General features: G+C 39.6%; 1 protein-coding gene across 2 annotated transcripts in view; it reads left to right on the plus strand.

Annotated features, from left to right (window-relative positions):
* LOC109923192 (ribosomal protein S6 kinase alpha-6) overlaps positions 1-20,361 on the plus strand; it is a 59,127-nt gene that overhangs the window by 31,212 nt on the left and 7,554 nt on the right. For both annotated transcript variants that reach the window (XM_020523236.2, XM_020523244.2), the window contains 4 exons: positions 8,985-9,074; positions 13,588-13,746; positions 15,465-15,626; positions 19,068-19,144. In XM_020523236.2, coding sequence (XP_020378825.1) covers positions 8,985-9,074; positions 13,588-13,746; positions 15,465-15,626; positions 19,068-19,144 — 488 coding nt within the window. The remainder of the gene's footprint in view (positions 1-8,984; positions 9,075-13,587; positions 13,747-15,464; positions 15,627-19,067; positions 19,145-20,361) is intronic.

The following is a 20,361-nucleotide window of genomic DNA, read 5'->3' on the forward strand; positions in this document are numbered from 1 at the left end:
TTTCTGAAGAAGGGTCTAGGCCCGAAACGTCAGCTTTCCTGCTCCTCTGATGCTGTTTGGCCTGCTGTGTTCATCCAGCTCTACACCTTGTTATCTCAAAATAAAATATCAATCACATTTCACTCTAGGATCTGACTTGACCAATATTAGCATCTATTATGATCATAGTAGCATAAAGCTATTTTGGCCTGTGATGAGGATAATGATAGACTTCAGAAGAGCCAAGGCTTTTTTGAAAATCATGCTTGGAATGCGAGTGATATGAGCAAATATTGAGTGCACATTGGTAATTGCCCTGGAAAAGCTGGTGGTGAGCTGGTTCTTGAACTGCTGCAGTGCATTTTGGTAGAATATTCAGAATGATGAGAGGTTGGGCAGAATAACTGGGGAGAAACTTTTCCTTAAAAGAGCCAAAGTTGGCTTAAGGAAATGCTTAAAGCCATATGGCTTGGATTTGGAATGCACAGCCTGAGACATTGGTGGAGGCAGATTGAATCGTGGCTTCCAAAAAAGAACTAGATAATTATCTGAAGAAAAAAACATTTGTAAGGTTGCTGCTGGAGGGTGCAAGCGTGGGACTGGTTGAGTTGCTCTTTCTGGAATCCAGGATTGGCATGAACGGTGAAGGGGCCTCTGTGCTATAAGCATTCCATCGTTCAATTTTTTGACTGATATAAATGTGTGAATGTATTGGAAGACCATTTAAACATAATTCTAATGGTAATTGGAATATATATGAATGTGGATTTATCACCATGTGTAAATATTTGGATGGTTAAGAGGATTAAGAATTGAAGAAATTCAGGTCCCAAATCACTCCCTGATGTGAAGGATGGAGGTAAGAATTTAGATGGGAAATTTACATTTGGGTGGAATATGGGATGATTTGGAACTTTATTAGTCCAGATTGAGCCAAGCGTTGTGCATATGAAGTTTCACTGTTTTGGATTCTGATGACGTTTCAAAATATCCACACTGATGGTTTGCTTTTATGTTCAGTGTGTAAGTCACCCCTGTGTTTAGAGGGATTTTTTTTTGAGGTTGACTTGCAGTCTGACATCTACAACATTTGTGTCAACTTTGTCTCAACTTTGTTTACTGCTTGTTAGACAGTCTTTTATCCATGTTAGTATCTTTTCCCCAGTACCATAACTCTGGTGCAACAACTTTTATGTGGCACTTTTTATCAAATACATTTTGGAAACTGAAATGCATCACATCTACTGTTCTGTTTTTATTCACCGTGATCATTACATCCTCAAGAAATTGTCAAGCACCAAATGAATTTATGCGCAAATTTATCCTTGCCTTTAGTGCAAAGCATTTCCCAATGAATCATGGCATAACAAAGCTGGCTTAGTTCCTCATGTTTTATTACCAATGCAATGTGACATCCCAGTACTGCAGGAGTTGAGTCTATGGTTATGCACCATTTTCTTGACGCAGCACAGTTTCTCTTGAAGCAACTACTGGAATTACTTGAAAGAAAATTTAACTCCTTTTCATGCTGTATTTCAAAGGCATTATTGTTAATAACTTCAGCAAATATTTCAGCATTTCAAAACAAACAAATCATAGCTAACATTGCAGTGTTGTTTGTCACATGATTTATCCGCTAAAATAGCACATCATCATGTATCTTTCAGTACTTGGTGAAAAACATTATTGAACCTAAGTTTTATATACTGTGATTGTGTTGAATCATACATTGGGATATCATGCAGCCCTTTCCCAAACTTGCATGAAACTTTACCAGTGCTGCTTCCAGTTTTTAGTCCTTTATAACTTCAGCATCAGTAAATTACTTGCCTTGTATGTCCAGCAACTGCCATAACTTACAATTATACCTTGCAGTTGGTCTCTTGTAAGATGATATAAAGATGGAGCAGATTTCTGATTTCAAGACCAAGTGAATATGAATTATGTAATGAAGACTGTACATTTTTATATTACCTTATTGAAACCATTGTACAGCAAAGTATTCACAATACTGTTATGGTTATTACATGTCCACTGAGTTTTTATGCTGTTTTCAGAATTGACTTTCACCTTGATTCCATTCAATATATTTTTTGAGTTTAGTATATGGAAAAATAAATTTATAGTTTGTCTGAAATAGTAGTAATAGTCTAATGTCTGAGGCACTGGTTATGGATTGAAATCTCGTCCTAGGGATTTGAGCTCAAACCTAAGCTGACACTCTAGTACTCCAGCACGATATTCCACCATTAGAGGTGGTGTCCCTGGGCTGAGGCATTGAACTGAAGCATCATCTGCCCCTTCAGCTGGATGTAAAATATCTCATTCATTCTACACAAAAAAGTAGGAGAAGTTTGCATAGGAGTCTTGCTAGCATTTAACTCTCAACTAGCATATTGCGAAGTGACTAGCGCAAAAGATTGCCCAGTTGTTTGTGGAATTATACTACGCAGAAGTTGTCAGCTGTGTTTCATGCACTGTAACAGTAACAAGACTACGAAAGTTGTCAACTACTTTAGAATGAATTGGAGTCATGCATATAACTGGAAATCTTTTAATATGTCATTGATGGCCTTGGGGTTTTTCTTAGATAACAGCAAACACATAGGACTCATGTCACTTTCTCCACTGTGTATTGGAAACATATTAAAAGTTTCATTTTCATGTAGAGAGGGCTTGAGTTGGAAATTTCTTCCATTGACTTACTGATAGTAAGTTTACACAGGAAAAGTGTCCAAATGCAAGTTAACTTGTATTTACTTCACACTTTTATAGTCTTAAAATAATGTACTTTTTCTATATCTGCACTTAAATACAAATCCAATTCTAAATCTATTTTCCTCACATAGTCCAAGATATTCCGTGACACTCATGTTCTCTTTTCCTCTCCCTCAGCTTTACTTCAAAGGTTTTGTGACTGTTGTCTGCTTTTCTGAACAGAGGTTTTGCTGCCTCTGGATTGTGACCTTTTCCAGTCTTTGCTGTTTTTTTGAACCCTGTCATTTTCAGTTAAATTTGGATGATTCCTTCAGCCTTTGTTATGAGTCATGCTACACTTCAACTACACCCTCCTCTCCCAGCATGGAGTAGACTAAGCTATTGATGTCAGATTCTATATACAATCCCAATCTGTATTAGGTCCAATTCATCATCAGTGATGCAGCCTTCAGTGTGCAATAACTTCTGATCAAGTCTCCATTCTAATAGGCTTTCTCATTTACTGAATGGTTACTAGCTCAGTTTAATCAAACTTACAAATAATTCATGTACTATAAACTTCTTAGCGCATTTGTCCCTTTTGGGAATTGCAAATGCCACGTTTATTTATTGTCTTTTTTTCCAGGTCAGTTAGCTCTTTCCTTTGATTTGCTTGCTGTTGTATGTTCTGCTGTTTAATATTAATATTAAATTGAAAAGGTAAAGCTGTTTTGGTGCCAACAGAAAAGGTTTCAACTGGAAATATGAACCAGCGTCCAGTTTTATACTTGGCTGAATGTAATTTCACAATTAACTTGACTATTGTTAAATTAGTATGATCATTATAATTCTGATATGCAAGGAAGAAGATCAAATAAATGGAGGCTGTCTTTGGAATTTTGGGCTTGAATTGGAGATGTCTGTCAGATCTTGAGTGCTTAGAAATCAGTCAGCCATGATTTAAGTTATGCATGAATGAGAAAAATGCAACATGGCAATGTCATTATAGTTTTTAGCCTGCTTATTTGGAACTGCAATCCACAGGCAGAAATATTTCAAATTTCTGAGGGTTCTGATGAATGGCGATGGGTGGGACCAATAATATAAAGAGCTATTAATTCTACTGTGCCATAAAACTGAAAGTCAGAGCTGAGATTTTTTTTTTCTGTTTTTGTTTTTGGGGAGAAGATTGAATTTTGCAGTGAGTGATAAAGGGCGTGTTTGAGGCATATTGATGCTGAGCCCAGATTATCTGACCTCCGATTTTCAGCTCAGTCATGACCAGTAAACATTTAGTCAGGCAGTGGTTCAGAGAGATTTTAAATGAGCATAAATGAAGGTGCGATAGGGGGCAAAATGGGTCCTCTCTGCTGAGAGCAAAATAAACAAGTCGTGGACAAGTCTAGGTGTGGGGCTGATGGTAGTGGAGAAGGTGTAGGAGGAGGAGAACATCTAAGAAAAGTGTGAGGTGGATCATGTGGTCAGGCTCTGAAGTTGTGGAATTCAGTCTTGAGCACTAGAAACTGTAAAGTGCCTAAGAGGAAAGTGAGGTCTCGTTCTTCATGCTTACGTTGTGCTTCATTGGAAAGTTGCAGCAGGCCCAGGACAGAAACGTTAGTATGAGAGCCAGATGGTTTAAACTATCTCTGTTTTTCTTTCAGTTAGCAATCCCTTTGTGTTTTGTCCAGGGCCTCCACTCTAAGCTGTTCCCCTTGGTCTTCCACCTCTGCAAAAGTATAAAAAAAATTTCCAATTTGTTTCCGTTTTGAAGAAGTCATACCAGACTCAAACGCTAACTCTTTCTCTCTCCACAGGTACTGTCAGACCTGCTGAGCTTCTCCAGCAATTTCTATTTTTGTTTCTGATTTAAAGCACCTTAGTGCTTCCAATTAATTAGGAATAGTCAGCATGGCTTTGTGTGTGGGAACTCACGTTTCACAAACTTGATTTTTTTTTTTTGAGAATGTGACCAAAAAGATAGTTGAGGGCAGAACGTTAGACATTGTCAACATTGACTTTAGTAAGGCCTTTGACAAGATTCCACATGGTAGACTGGCGAGTAAAGTTAGATCATATGGCATTCAGGGAGAGCTTGCCAATTGGATACAAAGTTAGCTTGATGGTATGAGACAGAGGCTGGTGATGAAGGATGTTTTTTTGGACTGGAGGCCTGGGACCAGTGGGCTCTGCAGAGATCAATGCTGGATCCACTGTTATTTGTTATTTATATGAACGATTTGGATGAGAATATAGGAAGCATGGTTAGTAAGTTTGCGGATGACACCAAAGTTGGTAGTATAGTAGACAGTGAGGAAGGTTGTTTAAGAGTAAAGTGGGATCTTGCTCAATTGGGCCAGTGGACCCAGGAATGGCAGATGGAGTTTAATTTAGATAAATGTGAGGTGTTGCATTTTGGTAAGACACACAAGGGAAGTCTTACACAGTTAATATAGATTTAGATTTTATTGTCATGTGTACTCAAGTACAGAAGTATAGGAGTACAGTGAAAAGTGTTGAAGAACTGTTGCCACACATGGTGCCATCTGAAGTACCAAGATATTTTGGTACAAAGTAGTAAGGGAAATGAGAGTTAAAAGTTAAGCAATACTTCATAGAATAGTAGAAAAATAAAGAAATAAGATAATATTAAAGTCTTTCATAGTTTAAAATAGGAAGATAAAGGAATAAATTAAAAGTTCAACAGTGTTTGAGGAGTCCTCTGCTTATCACGCTGCTCGGGAGACCTCCGTCATCTGTTCTCACTGCCGTTGCTGTGGATGCTGTAGCTGCTGCTGAAGCAGTCGCCTCTGATCTTCCCTCGTGCCGTGGGGAGTGTTGTAGATCAGAGACCTAGGGGTTCAGGCTCATAGTTCATTGAAAGTTTTGTCACGGATGGACAGATGTGGTAAAGAATGTGCTTGGCATGCTTGCTTTCATTGCTCAGACCACTGAGTACAAGAGTTGAGACACCATATTGCGATTGTACAGCACGTTGGTGAGGCCGCTTTTGGAGGACTGTGTGCTGTTCTAGTCAACCTTGCTATAGGAAGGAAATTATTAAATTGGAGAGGGTGCAGAAAAGATTTACAAAGATGTTACCGGGACCAGAGGGCTTGATTTTGAGGAGAGGCTGGTTGGCTTTCACCTGGAGCACAGGAGGTTGAGGGGTGACTTTATAGAGGTTTATAAAATTATTAGGGGCATAGATAAGATGAATAGCAAAGGTCTTTTCCCTAGGGCAGGGGACTTCAAAACTAGAGGGCATAATTTTAAGGTGAAAGGAGAAAGATTTAAAAGGGATCTCACAAGGATGGTTTATATCTGGAATGAACTGTCAGACGAAGTGGTAGATGCATGGACTGGTACAACATTTAAGAGACATTTGGACAGGTATATGAATAGGAAAGGTTTAGAAGGATATGAGCCAAATGCAGGCAAACGGGACTAGTTTAGTTTGGGAAACTTGGTTGGCATGGACTGGTTGGAATGAATTCCTTGTTGAGCATGCAGCACATTCACATGTTTGATTCAATTGTTCGACTTTATAGTTGTAATACATTCAGTGGTGGCTTCTTTTGATGTCCCATGTAAATATCCTGGAGTTCCCCAAGGAGGGATTCTTCACCCATCCTCATCTACAACCTGCTTCTTAGTGGTGATACCTGCGGACATGTGATTAACTTCTGCGTTTCATCTGACACCCTGCCTTACCTCTCAAACAACCCTCTCGACTTCTTCACTGCCTGTGTTGTCAGACTGCATGTGCAACATCCAGACTAAATATTGATAAGATCAAGGCCACTATCTCTAGCTGTTGCCACTTATCACACTATCGGATTGAAAGGGATAGTTCCCAACCTTAACACCCTATTCATTCCTGAGATATGTTTCCAATCCTATATGGTTCCAGTTACAACTGACTTCCAAGTTTGTCTTGTTCACATAATACTGCCTCTTAATTGCAGGGTTTTTGGGATCTCTCTTTGAATAGGTCTCTCATGATAAAGAAACAAATATTGACCTCTCTGTTTTCATCACCTCCAAATTCAGCCGTTCTAATGCTCTCACAGACAGCACTCATTCCTCAACTTTTCATCTGGCTGATCCAAAACTCCTCTCCTTATCTGTATGGTGCTCAAAGATTAACAACTGTATAACCACTATACCCCCTGATCTCTGGCTCCAGTTCCCTAAACACTTCAAATTTGAAGTGATGATCTTTGTGTAGGAAAGTACATTGAGCTTGTGCCACAAGGGAAGGTTTGTAGCTGATATGCAAACTAACTCCGTATCTGTTCTCTGTATCCCTTAACATTTTGGGTTTCTTTCTGATAAATCCAGGCTGTAATCTCTCCAAGGCTAATATGTCCTTCCTAACATGCTATCAAAACTGTACACATTTCATCAACCTGTAGAGCATTTTTAATGTTGTAAAATCTTCCCAAAGTGCTTTGCAGAAGCATTGTTAAACAAAGTATGACACAGGGATACAAGGAAATTTTCGGATGAATGAAAGCTTGGTAGTTTTTAAGTAGAGTCCTTAAGAAGGAAAGCAAGGTAGAGAGGCAGAGAGGTGTAGTCAGGGAATTCTATTGTTTACCACACAGGCAGCTAAAGGTACAATGTTTCACAGGAAACCGGAATTAGCGGAGCACAGACATCTCATAGGGTTATGAAGCTGACAGAGTTCACAGATAGGGAGGAGTGAATCCATTGCTGGATTTATAAAGGAGCCATCAGCCTTTTTGATTATTTTCTGTTCCTGTTCCTGAAATTTTAAATATTTTTTTTAACCTGGACCACCAAGTTTCTTTAGTCCCTCGGTGTTTCTAGCTTTTCACTACAGGGTGCTCTGTAGCCTTTTTAGATCAGAAGTGGATGACTTCACTTTGCCCACATTGAAATATATATTGTGCATTCTCCCCAGTCACTTCATTCGTTAATATTTCTGCTTCCATTTACACTGCTTGCAATAATACCAGTTTTATGGCATCAGCAAACTTGGATATATAGCATTCCGCCCCATCATACAAATCATTAGTCATTGTGATCTGCCCAGGCTCACAAGCAATGAGAGTGGTGCTGCTATATCCCACTATCTGTTTTGTGCCACTCCAATACTTTTTTTTAAAAAACCAGGCCAATAATTTGCCCTTCCTTTGATGGACTTCAACCTTAGCTAACTTTCTTTTATGAGGGATTTTATCAAATGCCTTCAAGAAATCATATAATTAGTGAGCATAGATGTATCCAAGTCACCTCTTCAATAAATATTAGCAGGTTCGTCAGACATTTAGGACTAAAATGGGGCATTTCAGGTTGGTGAAACTGGAATTCCCTACCACACAAGGCTTTAGAGATAAAGTCATTGAATATATTCAAAAGAAATAGATTTCTAGACTCGAAGAGTATCAAGGGAAGTGAGAGTAAGTGGGAATATGCTGTTGAAAGAGGAGTAGTCACGACCATTTTGAATGGTGGAGCAGGCTTAATTTTTCTATATCATGTCCCTAATTTGTTTACCCCACACAAATTTGAGTGTAACTTGAGGAAATTATGAACCTTGAACTCCTGATCTTTAATTTGTCCATGGTACTCTCTGAGGACAAATTAAAGGACCTTGTGTGTTATTGGTCATAGACTCCCTACTGTGCAGAAAGAGGCCATTCGGCCCATCAAGTCTGCATGTCCATCCGTAGAGTGTCCCACCCACACCCAGCCCTGCAACCCTTTCGCTATAACCCCGCATTTACCATGGCTAACCCACCTAGCCTCCTCCACATCCCTGGTCCCTACAGGGCAATTTACTGTTGTCAATCCCCCTAACCTGCACATCTTTAGAATGTGGGAGGAAACTGGACCACCTGGAAGAAACCCACACAGGCACGGGGAGAATGTGCAAACTCCGCACCAACAGTCACCCAAGGCTGGAATGAAAGCCAGGTCTGGTGCTGTGAGGCAACAGTGTTAACCACTGAGGCACCGTGCTGCCCCTTCATGGATCACAATCATTGGATCCTCTCTTCCCCTTTCTCTCTACACCAATCTTTAATCCTCTCTGCTTGCCATCTGTTTAAGAGTCTGAAAGCTCTTCAGATTTTCTTCTTCTTTGACTCAGTTTTGATTTCCTTCAATGTATTTTAGATATACAAATTGTTCCAGGGCTTGTGTTGCAATTGTTCATGAGCTAGTAAAGGTACAAGGTTGCTTGAATAACTGAAACTGTTTACAGTGATTGGGGATTGGTTTTATGGTAAATGAAGTATCCTTGAGTTTGTGTTTTTAATTCAATTGTTTTAAATTTACAGATAATTGATAAGAGCAAACGTGACCCTTCAGAGGAGATTGAAATATTAATGCGCTATGGACAGCATCCAAACATCATTACTTTGAAAGATGTAAGCTCATTGTTTAATTTAGTTGCTTTTATAATTTGCAACCTTTTTCAAGGCTAATTCTACAGACCACCAACGAAAAGCATTTCTGTTACATTCCTCATGTTTCCCCTCCCCAAACTTGCCTCTGACTCATACACCATCTTCAATATGTGCTGCTGGATCAAAAATCTGGAACTCCCCTACCTACTTAACACTATTGCAAGCAACTTCGGCATAAGCCTCCAACCATTCAAGAAGAACATCCACCATCTAGTCAAGACAAATACAGTTGGAAAATATGTTCTCATGTTTCTAGTTAAAATATAATTGAAAAGTTTGTAGTTCGGTTCATTGCGAAACAGTAGGATAGTTTAAGCTATTGGATATTGATCTCTGATAACTGCTGCACTTTGTGGTGATCCACTGCTACAGCATTGCAAATATATTGACCGTGTGTGGGAAAAGTGCCCAACTCAACAATTTAATTTCTGCATGAACTTAGGTGCTGTGCTGATATTGTTTGATATATTGTTGTAGCCTTTATAAACAAGGTGCTAATAATATACTTCAAAAATACTAGGCTGGTTCTTACACTTATTGGCCAAACCCAATTTGTATAGTTTTTAGAACTCTTTTTGTTGCAAAGCCTAGTGAATTCACTTGGCATAAGTTACCAAACTCACCTTGCTAATTACTTACCCATCCCTATGGCGTGTCTGATATCCAGTTCTGACCTCATCTTATCACGCGTTGTTCCTAGAACAACTTGCCTCTCAATGGGCATCTCAGATTGCATAAACATTACTTGTGCCTGTGCTGCATTTAAAAGCACCCAGATAAGTACTTGCAGTCCAGAGATGCCTCATTATGATCCCTGACCTGGAGGTTCTACTTGTCAAGGTGGTGTACAGGCGGTAATTATTCCTTCCCCAGGTCCGGGATGGAGGCCATAATGCCACCTGGGTCAACGCAGCCTTAGCTATCTGGAAGAATGCCCAGCAGTGAAGGTAAAGGTCACTGACCACCTTCATTTTGCCAAGTGTGATTACTGACACACTCTGTGGTGACCTCTGTAAATGCTGACAAATGTAGAGAGCAAAGATAGCCGAGTGATATTCACTAAGCTATTAATCCAGAAACCCAGGATTCAAATCCTGCTGTGGCAGGTGCTGGAATTTGAATTCAATATTTTAAAAAATCTGGAATTAAGAATCTAATGGTGAAATATTGCCGATTGTCAGAAAAACCCATCTGGTTAGCTAATGTACTTTAGGGAAGGAAACTGCTGACCTTACCTGTGACGACATGTGACTCCGTACCCACAACAATGTGGTTGACTCTTAACTGCCTTTTGGGCAATTAAGCATGAACAATAAATGGGGGGCCTAGCAGTGATGCACACATCTCGTGTGGTTATAGAATATCACAGAAACTTCTGGGTGACCCCATGTCTTCTGTCCGATAACTCTCTGCTACTGTGCCCACCTCCCACAAAGACTCATTCTCTGCCAATCTCCCTATTGCCTTCAAGAATCTCTCCCTCTGGCTGTCACCCACCTCAACTTCAGCAATACTAACCCTGCATGCCCTGTGCACCCCACTCATTCCCTCGTTCAGGACACCATCCTGCCTGCAGCAACAATCACAGCTATTCCCCCCACTTGCATCATCGTGAAATCATCATGTCACCTGCCTCTTCCCTGTGATTTCAGGAGGAGAACAGAAGGGGCAGAAAGACTCCAGATGAGTAGGAGGCTGTCTGACATGCAGCTCCTTATCCGTAATGTGGACAGAATCCTGACTCTGACCATTCCGGGTGACAGAAAGACCATTTCCAAGGGCTTGGATCGGTACATGGAGGCTGTCCTTGACTTAATGTGCCAGCACCAGCTGAGCGAATGCTATCTCCCTTGATTTCACTGAAGCTGCTAACAACTGTGACAAGCTTCCTAGTTTTGTGTCTGTGCTAAATGTGAAGTCAAGACAAAAGTTTTGTGAGCCTGATTTTTATGGCTGAGAGGGCAAACTGTAAAATGGCAAGGCAGTGCAATGCAAGTCAGACATGCTGTGCCCATCCAGGTACACTCTGAGTGAGCATGCATTATGGCATTGAAGAGCCTAATGATGCAGTCTGGTCCAGCCCATGAGTTAGGTGTGTCTCCCTGAGCGTAGAGTGTCATTGCTGCAGCTTTACAATGATATAATAAAGCAAAGAACTGTGGATGCTGGAGATCTGAAACAAAAACATAAATGCTTGCGAAACTCAACAAGTCTGGTAGTGTCTGTGTGAGGAAAACAGAATTAATGTTTTGGTAAACAGTCACTGGTCTCAGCATGTTAACTCTGCTTTCTTCCCACTGATGCTTTACTGTAATAGTTGCTGGTGCAGCATCAGTGTGTGGAAGGCTATTGTAAGTCGATCAGAGATGAGCCATGAGGGCTGTTAGAGGATGACACATGTCGGATGCCAGTAACCATGAATACGGTGTATGGGGCTGGTGCCATGGAGCTGAGGTATTGATGCCTGGTGTCCATTTGGAGCATGCAGTGAGCTGAATCTGTTAGACACCTGATCTAGTTTCCATGTTGAGCTTTCTCAACATCTAGCTTGTTTGGCTGCTTCGGTAAGATAGCTGAATATTAATGAGGCAAGTGGACTATCAACAAGCTGTTTAACATGTATTAATCCCTTAAGTGTCAAGTTGCTGCTGCCTGATAACACACTGCTTTTGAAAAACATCAATAAAGTTATGTCATATGGGACTTTGGGTGAGCTTGCCAATTGGATACACAATTGCCACAACAGCAGAAGACAGAGTATTGGTGGAGGGTTGTTTGTTTCTCATTTATACAAATGGTTTGGATGAGAAGAAAGGCCTGGTTAGTAAGTTTGCACATGACACCAAAATTGGTGGCATATTAGACAGTGAAGATTTCCTAAGATTGCAAAGGGATCTTCATCAAATGGGTCAATGGGCTGAAGAATTGCAGATGGAGTTCAGTCTGGATGAATGCAAGGTATTGCATTTTGGTACAACAAACAGGGCTAGGATCTATGCAGTTAATGGCGGGGCCTTGGGTCGTGTTGTAGATCAGAGGGACCTCGAGATTCAGGTACATATTTTTTGAAGTTTGTGTCACATTTGGTAGGGTAGTTAAAAAGGCATTTAGTATGCTTGCCTTCATTGTTCAGTCCGTTGAGTATAGGAGTTGGGAAATCATGTTGAGGTTGTACAGGACATTCGTGAGGTATCTTCTGGTGTACTGTGTCCAGTTCTGATTGCCCAGTTATAGGAAGGATATTATTAAGCTGGAGAGAATTCTGAAGAGATTTACCAGGATGTTGCTGGGTACGGGAGATTTGAGTGATAAAGAAAGGCAAGGTTGTTTTTCACTCGAATGTAGGAGGTTGAGCGGTGACCTTGTAGAAGTTTACAAAATTATGATGGGTATAAATAGGGTTAATGATAGTTGTCTTTTCCCTAGGATGAGTGATTTCAAGACTATGGGACACATTTTTAACGTGAGAGGAGAGAGATTTATAAAATACGTGAGAGGCATATTTTTACCATAGAGGGTGGTTTGCATATGGAATGAACTTCCTGAGGAAGTGGTGGATGTGGCCACAATTACAACATTTAAAAGACATTTGGACAAGTACATGAATAGGAAAGGTTTGGAGGGATATGGGTCAGGAACAGGCAGGTGGGACTAGTTTAATTTGGGATTTTGTTCAGCATGGACAAGTTGGACCGAAGGGTCTATTTCCATGGTGTATGTCTTTGACTCTGTCGCAAGTTACTCACATTAAGATCATCGAATTCTAGTCCGATTCTGCCACTTGACACTTGAGGCTAAAGGTATCAAAGAATGTGGGGCAAGAGCAGAAACAGATGATTAGCCATGACCTATTGAATGACGGAGCAGACTCGACAGGCCAAATGGCTTAATACCACTCTTGTTTCCTCTGTTTCTATGCCACACATCTTGCTGTATTCCACATCACTCAGACCCCTGTAAGATTCTGCCCATTTTTATTTTATTCACAGATGGCTTGAAAACTAAATTTAAAATGATTGACAAAAACCTAAAGGCAACATGTGGAATATATTTTGTTTGTGCAGCATACTTAAAATCTGGAATGCATTGCTTGAAAAGGTGATGCATCTAGATTGGGGACAGGTGAATGTGTCCTGCTGGGCTCTGTTTATGATGGTAAAATCCATGCTTATGGTTATGTATATATGTCTGTATGAGCAACTGTGTTAATGCATTGTTTGTATACAAATTAATTTTGGCTCTGACTGTATGTGATTTTAAAAAATTCGCACCTAGTTTCTCCCAAAGAATCCTGTCAACAGTCTCAGTCTGTTACCTGTAGCATGTGAGCTTTAATTACTCTGAGGTTATTATATTTTGTGCCCAAATAAATGCTTTCAGTGTAATTCAATATTAGTCAAATTCAAGGTTTATTTATGAGCAATTTAGGAGCTATTTAGAGCACAAATCAATATTGCCTGTTTTGCATGCACAGGTATATGATGATGGCCGATATGTTTACCTTGTCACTGAACTATTGAAAGGGGGTGAGCTGCTGGATAGGCTCCTTCGGCAGAAGTACTTTTCCGAAAGAGAAGCCAGTGCTGTGCTATTCACAATAACAAAAACAGTGGAATATCTTCACTGCCAAGGGGTGAGTTGTTAAATTTGTGGCAGATTATAGTTTATCAGAGCCTCAGCCAACAAATGTGGCATAATCCTTTTTAAAGTTTTTATTTCATTGAAAATATGGAAATTTTAGATGCAGAAAAACTACATTCTGACTGTGTCTTGACTCCTTTTTTTTAAACTATGAGCCCTGGTTCTAGATCCTGCCACAAGAGGAAACAACTTTCTATATCCACACCGTCAACTCCCCTTAGGAGCTTGTACGGTTCAATTAAGTAGTTTCTAAATTTTCTAAACTCGAGGTTCCAGTCCTAGCCTTTCCTTATTAGGTAATCCACTCATTCCCTGCACAAGAAAACAAAACATTCCATTAACTTACCTGATTACTTGCTGTACTTGCCTATTAACCATTTGTAATTCATACACTAGGACACCCAGGTCTCTCTGCAACCACTCACCATTTAGATAATATGCTTCTTTTTTATTCTTTCTGCCAAAATGAACATTTCCCACTTTTCCATATTATACTCCATTTGCCAAATTTTTTCCTGCTCACTTAAACTACCTGTATCCCTTTGTAATAACAAGGTGTAGAGCTGGATGAACACAGCAGGCCAGGCAGCATCAGAGGAGCAGGAAAGCTGACGTTTTGGGTCTGGACCCTTCTTCAGAAAGGGCCTGAAGAATTTGTGAAGAAGGGTCCAGACCCGAAATGTCAGCTTTCCTGCTCCTCTGATGATGCCTGGCCTGCTGTGTTCATCCAGCTCTACACCTTGTTATCTCAGACTCCAGGATCACAGTTCCTACTATCTGTATATCCCTTTGTAGGCTCCTTATGCCCTCTTCATTTTTCCATGTGACTATGTCATCGGCAAATTTAATTACCATACCTTCTGTCCCTTTATCCAAAAAATTCTGTTAATTGTATAGAGTTGAGACCCCAGCACCGATCCCTAAGGCACACCACTTGTGCCATCCTGCTAGCATGAACAAGATCCAATTATTCCTATTCTCCGCTGCTTGTTAGCTAACCAACCTTCTTCTGGTGCCAAAATGTTACACCCAGCACCCATGAGCTTTGATTTTCCGCAATAATCTTTGATTTGGCACATTATCAAATGCCTTCTGGAAATCGAAGTATAATACAACCACTACTTTATCCACAGCACAACTTGCTTCTTCAAAGAACTCCAGTAAATCCGTTAAACATGCTTTGCTGCGATACAACTGTGCTTAAAAAAGAAATTAAATCCTTGTGGCGACCAGTTGGGGGGCTTAAAAAGAGGAGGGCTGATTCATCTCTCCTCACTTGGTCATCGAATTATCTTTTTTATGAAATAAGCCGAGTTTGGAATGTTTATCAGTCCTGTTCTGACGAGAATGCTGGGTTGGCTTTTATGAGGATTGATTATTTTCAAGTTCAAAAATGTGAATTTATTTACTTTGTCTTAAATTCCACTTACAGCAATTTTTTGCTTTATTTGGCCAAAGAGGTTTTAATGGTAAAATATATTTGCTGGTATTCCTTTTTCAGAACTATTTTCGTGCACAGACTTGATTGGTATTTATTGCAAGGTGACATTTTTGTATTTCCTGTTCACACTGCAGAATTCTGTTGAGGGATATTATTATTAAAATTTACCAAAAGTTGTGACAAGTTTAATAATGTTCCAATGCTATAAACAGTCTTGCAATGACCTGAATGAATTGTGTGAATAATTTTGGTTTACTCTTTACATATAGGTTGTACATAGGGATTTAAAACCAAGTAATATTTTGTATATGGATGAATCTGGCGATCCTGAATCTATCCGGATATGTGATTTTGGCTTTGCGAAACAACTACGTGGTGAGAATGGCCTGCTTATGACCCCATGCTACACAGCCAACTTTGTGGCTCCTGAGGTGTGCCAACTTTCCAACTTACTTGTTGCACTTTATTATAGTGAAGGACACTATTATTTAATCACATAAACAGCCTGTACCCTCACTTAGAATCTGGGACAAGTTTGTAAAATACAAATCTACTGTCATAAACTTTACTTGTTATTTTAAACAGTGGAACTCCACACAATATAACAACACTGAATGGAAATAAGAGATGAAATAAGTATGATTCAATCTCTAGGTCAAGTGTGGTTAGATCTAAAGATTTTCCCTCAATTTCAGTTTATTTGGATTGCTTCTGTGAAACATTTTAATACCCTGGATGGAAACTTACTTAACAGCAAATTGTAATCAAAGTTATATCACATCACGTGCTGTGGACCACGAATTGCCTGAATCTTGGTGATGTAACCCACTTAACATGTAACTAAGTGTTCAGACTGTTAGCTGTCAGAAAATGTTGAGTTCAAATCCCACTCCAATAATTTGTGTGGCATAAAATTAAAAATGATTCTTCGGTGCAGTATTAAGGGTAGTACTGCAAAATTGGAAGTGCCGTTTCTTAGCTGAGGCATGAAGTCCTGAATACTTTTATCTTGCAAGAGGACATAAAAGATCCCATGTAGTCGTCCGTGTCTAAGGAAGTTCTCTCAGCTCCCTACCTATCTAAGTGAAACATGTTGAATCAAATCTTCCTGGCAAACTACCAGTGCAAATACAACAAACACTGTTATTGATGTCTGAATTGGCTAGCATTTTCTAAGGCTGCATACCTCCAAAACTTATACATCATTTATTTGTTTCTCGCAAGTATCATCTCACCCTTAGCCTTCCAGTTATTTTCCTGGATTTGCTCATTTAAACTCACGGCAAAATATTAGGGCTCATAGCTAACAGCTTGAATATGTTTTTAACAACGTGATTGTAAATCAGTGCTAAACACTCTGTCCCCACCCACTAAAAGAGCAATTGAATTATTTATTTTTTAGTTACAAATTTTAAAAACTCTTCCTTTCTTTTCAGTTCCAACTCTGTCAATTTTCCTGTACCTGATACCCCCACCTTCTCTGACATTCCTTATGTAATTTTCCCCTCAATCCTTAAAACTCTTGGGTTGAGGAGATGCACTGTTGTTTCTTAAAGTCCCAATGTTCCACTTGCACTTCCAGCCAGGTATGGTTAAAAAAAAACTTGAGCTGATGATTGCAGGAAAAGGTCAGTCCAACATCATGAACACATTCCTCCAGTGAGATTCAACCTATTGCTCTTATCAGATTGTTATTTGTAGAACATTGTGTGCAAATTACCGGCTGACTTTCCTATATTACAGCAGTGTTGACACTTCCAAAATACTTCCTTGCCTGTAAAAAAGTTTGAGATCAAGCCACTGTATAAATTTCATTTTGTTTAGCCAAGGCTGGACAACTCTGTTACTTATTATTTCCTTTTTCTTTGTTTTGTATGCTTTTGAGACTTATCACATTTGCAAAGGGCTGTTCTTATCTTACATGTTGAAAAATTCTAAATCAGACCATGAATGTCGGTTTGCACTGGAACCTTTAGTTCTCAATAACTTGCATACTTAAAGTTAATCACATGTCCCTATACCACATCTTTGTAATGACTCAAGTACTTTACTCCAAAATGTAGCCACTGCCAAACCAGGATGAGAGCAATGCTTTCATTTAACAAGTAACAATTTGATACCAGACCAATTTAATCTGAGTGGTTGGTGTTGATTGAAGAAAGGAAAACTGCTCTGCTCTTTGAATGTTGTCAAGGGTTTGCCTGAATGGTCAAACAGACCGTTGGCTTAAGGGCACATCAGAAACACACTCATTCAGCGTTCGCTGAAGTGAAGTACAGCAAAGATTATGTATTCAAAATTCATTGATTTAACTTTATTATAGGCTTGAAAACCCAAAGCAAGAACATTGGGTACATCCCAATCAGACTGAGGAGAGAGAATGTTTTTAAACTGTTTTGATCTCAGCTGATGGTACAACAGGATATATTAGAATTAAGCCCTCTTGAGGAGCAGTGATAACATCCCTACTCCTGGCCCGGGAGGCCTGGATTCAAGTCCCACCTGCTCCAGAGGTCTGTAATAACATCTCTGAACAGATTGATTAGAAAAATAGGTTAAATATAAAAAAAGTAGAATGAAACCAAGTTTGATAGTTTTTTTTTAAAATGTGTTAATCACTGAGATGTATTCACAAGAAGCTACAGATTTTCTTTAACAGCAGAAGTTTTATAGCACAAGATAATTTATAAAAAAAATCTGTCTAGAGTGAACTCAAAACACACAGAAAAACAATGTTTCACCCATTTCCTGACCTTGTACGTTACAGATTCTCAAGTACAAATCATGAAGTGCTTTCCAAATCTGCCAATGTGAATTTTTCACAAATCTGAAGGTCTAAGTTTTCACAGTTTTATGTCCAGGCTCGAAAGTTTCACAAACTAAACCCTTCTGCTGAGTTAACTGGTTCCCTTAACTGCATTGAGGACAGAGACTTAAAAAGACATCTAACCCCAGCACTGGTGTCTTCTGAACTACATTGAAAAGTTTGCTTCTGAACTGAATTGTTTTAAAACAACTTGCTCATCCTAGATTCTTCTGAGCTGAAAACAAAGCCTATAGCCCTAAATGTTTACTTGCAGTAAACACATAATAATATAAACCTCATTTCATTAATACCACAGGGGTTTGCAGTCACCTGCTTTCTGATGCATACTGGATTAGTTCACAGTTCTGGAAGTACTCTCTGACCCTTGTATTTTAAACAAAACACTTCACCGAAGTAACCAATACCGAAATGACATTATTTTGAAATCCTAATTCCAAAAATAATATATTTATGTATTATGCCATTTCATCACAAGGCTAGATCCTTCATCAGAGTGGAAAGAAATCATGAATGATCAGTTTTTTTAAATAAAGGCAGAATTAGAAAGGATGAAAAGACACCATGATTAAACACAGGAATAGAATAATGTGTGAAGTGCTTGATTGAGTACAGAAGGTTAAGTGGCAGAAGTAATAGTCGCCAGAGACAGTAGGAGATGTAATGAAAAATTAGAAGATGTAAGCAATGTGGAAAAATCTTCAGAGATAGTAGGAACTGCAGATGCTGGAGAATCTGAGATAACAAGGTGTAGAGCTGAATGAACACAGCAGGCCAAGCAGCATCAGAGGAGTAGGAAGGGTCTAGGCCCGAAATGTCCGCCTTCCTGCTCCTCTGATGCTGCTTGGCTTGCTGTGTTCATCCAGCTCTACACCTTGTTATCTTGGAAAAATCTTCCATTGATTTGAAGGCAAAATAATGACACCAGAAGGTGAAGGCTTTCTCAAACAAACTAGCACATAGGAATTGAACAAAATGTTTAGGTAATGAGGATGATTTTTCTTATGACTGAAATTTGTTGAAAGTGCGTATTTTGGTTGCTTTTCAGGTTTTAATGCGTCAGGGTTATGATGCTGCATGTGACATCTGGAGCCTTGGGGTGCTCCTATATACAATGTTAGCTGGGTAAGTACAACCAAAAAGGCAGTGTTGCACCAGTTGGCCTTTGCTTCTGGGATAATCATGTCAAAGTGTTGTTCTCAAATGTGTGTTATTACTCTAACATATTAACTGACATCTTTGAAAACTTGCAGAAGTAATCTGACAATTGGGCTAATCTGTGCTATTTTTTAATTGCTGGTGAAGGTGCACCTACATTCCACTGTCGTCACTAATGAATGTCAGTGTTGGACAGAGTAACTAGTTCATGACTTGCAATGTGTCTTAATTACTGGTTAAAAGCCACATCTTCCAGCAACTGATGAGGGAAAATAAACCGGCTTTCTTTCGGTTTTAGTTATTTTTCATTGCAGAGAGAGAGAGATACACCACTCCCTTTCTGGCGGTCTGAAGATTTCTACTGCATCGTTCACACTCACAAGCTGTTCAACTATCTGGGAGCCAATCAAATCCCTGCTGGAAGGCAGAAAGCCTTTGTCATTGACAACAGGTCACAGCTCCATAGAGGAATTAGGGGCTTGTAACCAATCAAATCTCATGTTGTACACACTCCCTGGTGCCAGCCCATCTGCAACTAAATGTCATCCGCTGCTTGAACAAGCAAAAATGATCATCTCAGTGAACTCTTTGGACATGCCACATTGAACTGCCTTCCCATTTTTTTCCACTAATATGACTCCAATTTTTATTTTGTCTGTCTGCCTGCATGTGTCTGTATGGCAGGTTTTTTTTTAAAGGATTTTAGAAAGAGTTAAAGATAATTGAAAGACAGATAAATTGAGGAGATTTATGCACTGTGATAAAATCCTTAACTTTACTGATGATTCCAGAAATAACAGGGTTTGATATCCAGCGTGCTACTCCAGTGAGGCATGACACTTTCTGTGCACAGGAAGTTGTAGATTGGAGTGGCTTGTCATGCATCATCATTGAACGTGACCAAGGTGGATGATAATTAGAGGTGTTCCCCTGCTATGGCCAATTCCAGGTCTCTCAATGCTGAAATAGTTATCTCTGTCTCTGCAACCATTGCACTTGTTAGATGCATCTTTCCTTCTTACTGTCTGCAAAATGTCTAATCACAAACCTTGCAGCTTGTGTTCAAGAGATAGTAGGAACTGCAGATGCTGGAGAATCCGAGACAACAAGGTGCAGAGCTGGATGAACACAGCAGGCCAAGCAGCATCATAGGAGCAGAAAGGCTGACGTTTCGGGCCTAGACC

The sequence above is a fragment of the Rhincodon typus genome, chromosome 14 (genome assembly GCF_021869965.1).
Source record: "Rhincodon typus isolate 14 chromosome 14, sRhiTyp1.1, whole genome shotgun sequence".
NCBI classification, from domain to species: domain Eukaryota; kingdom Metazoa; phylum Chordata; class Chondrichthyes; order Orectolobiformes; family Rhincodontidae; genus Rhincodon; species Rhincodon typus.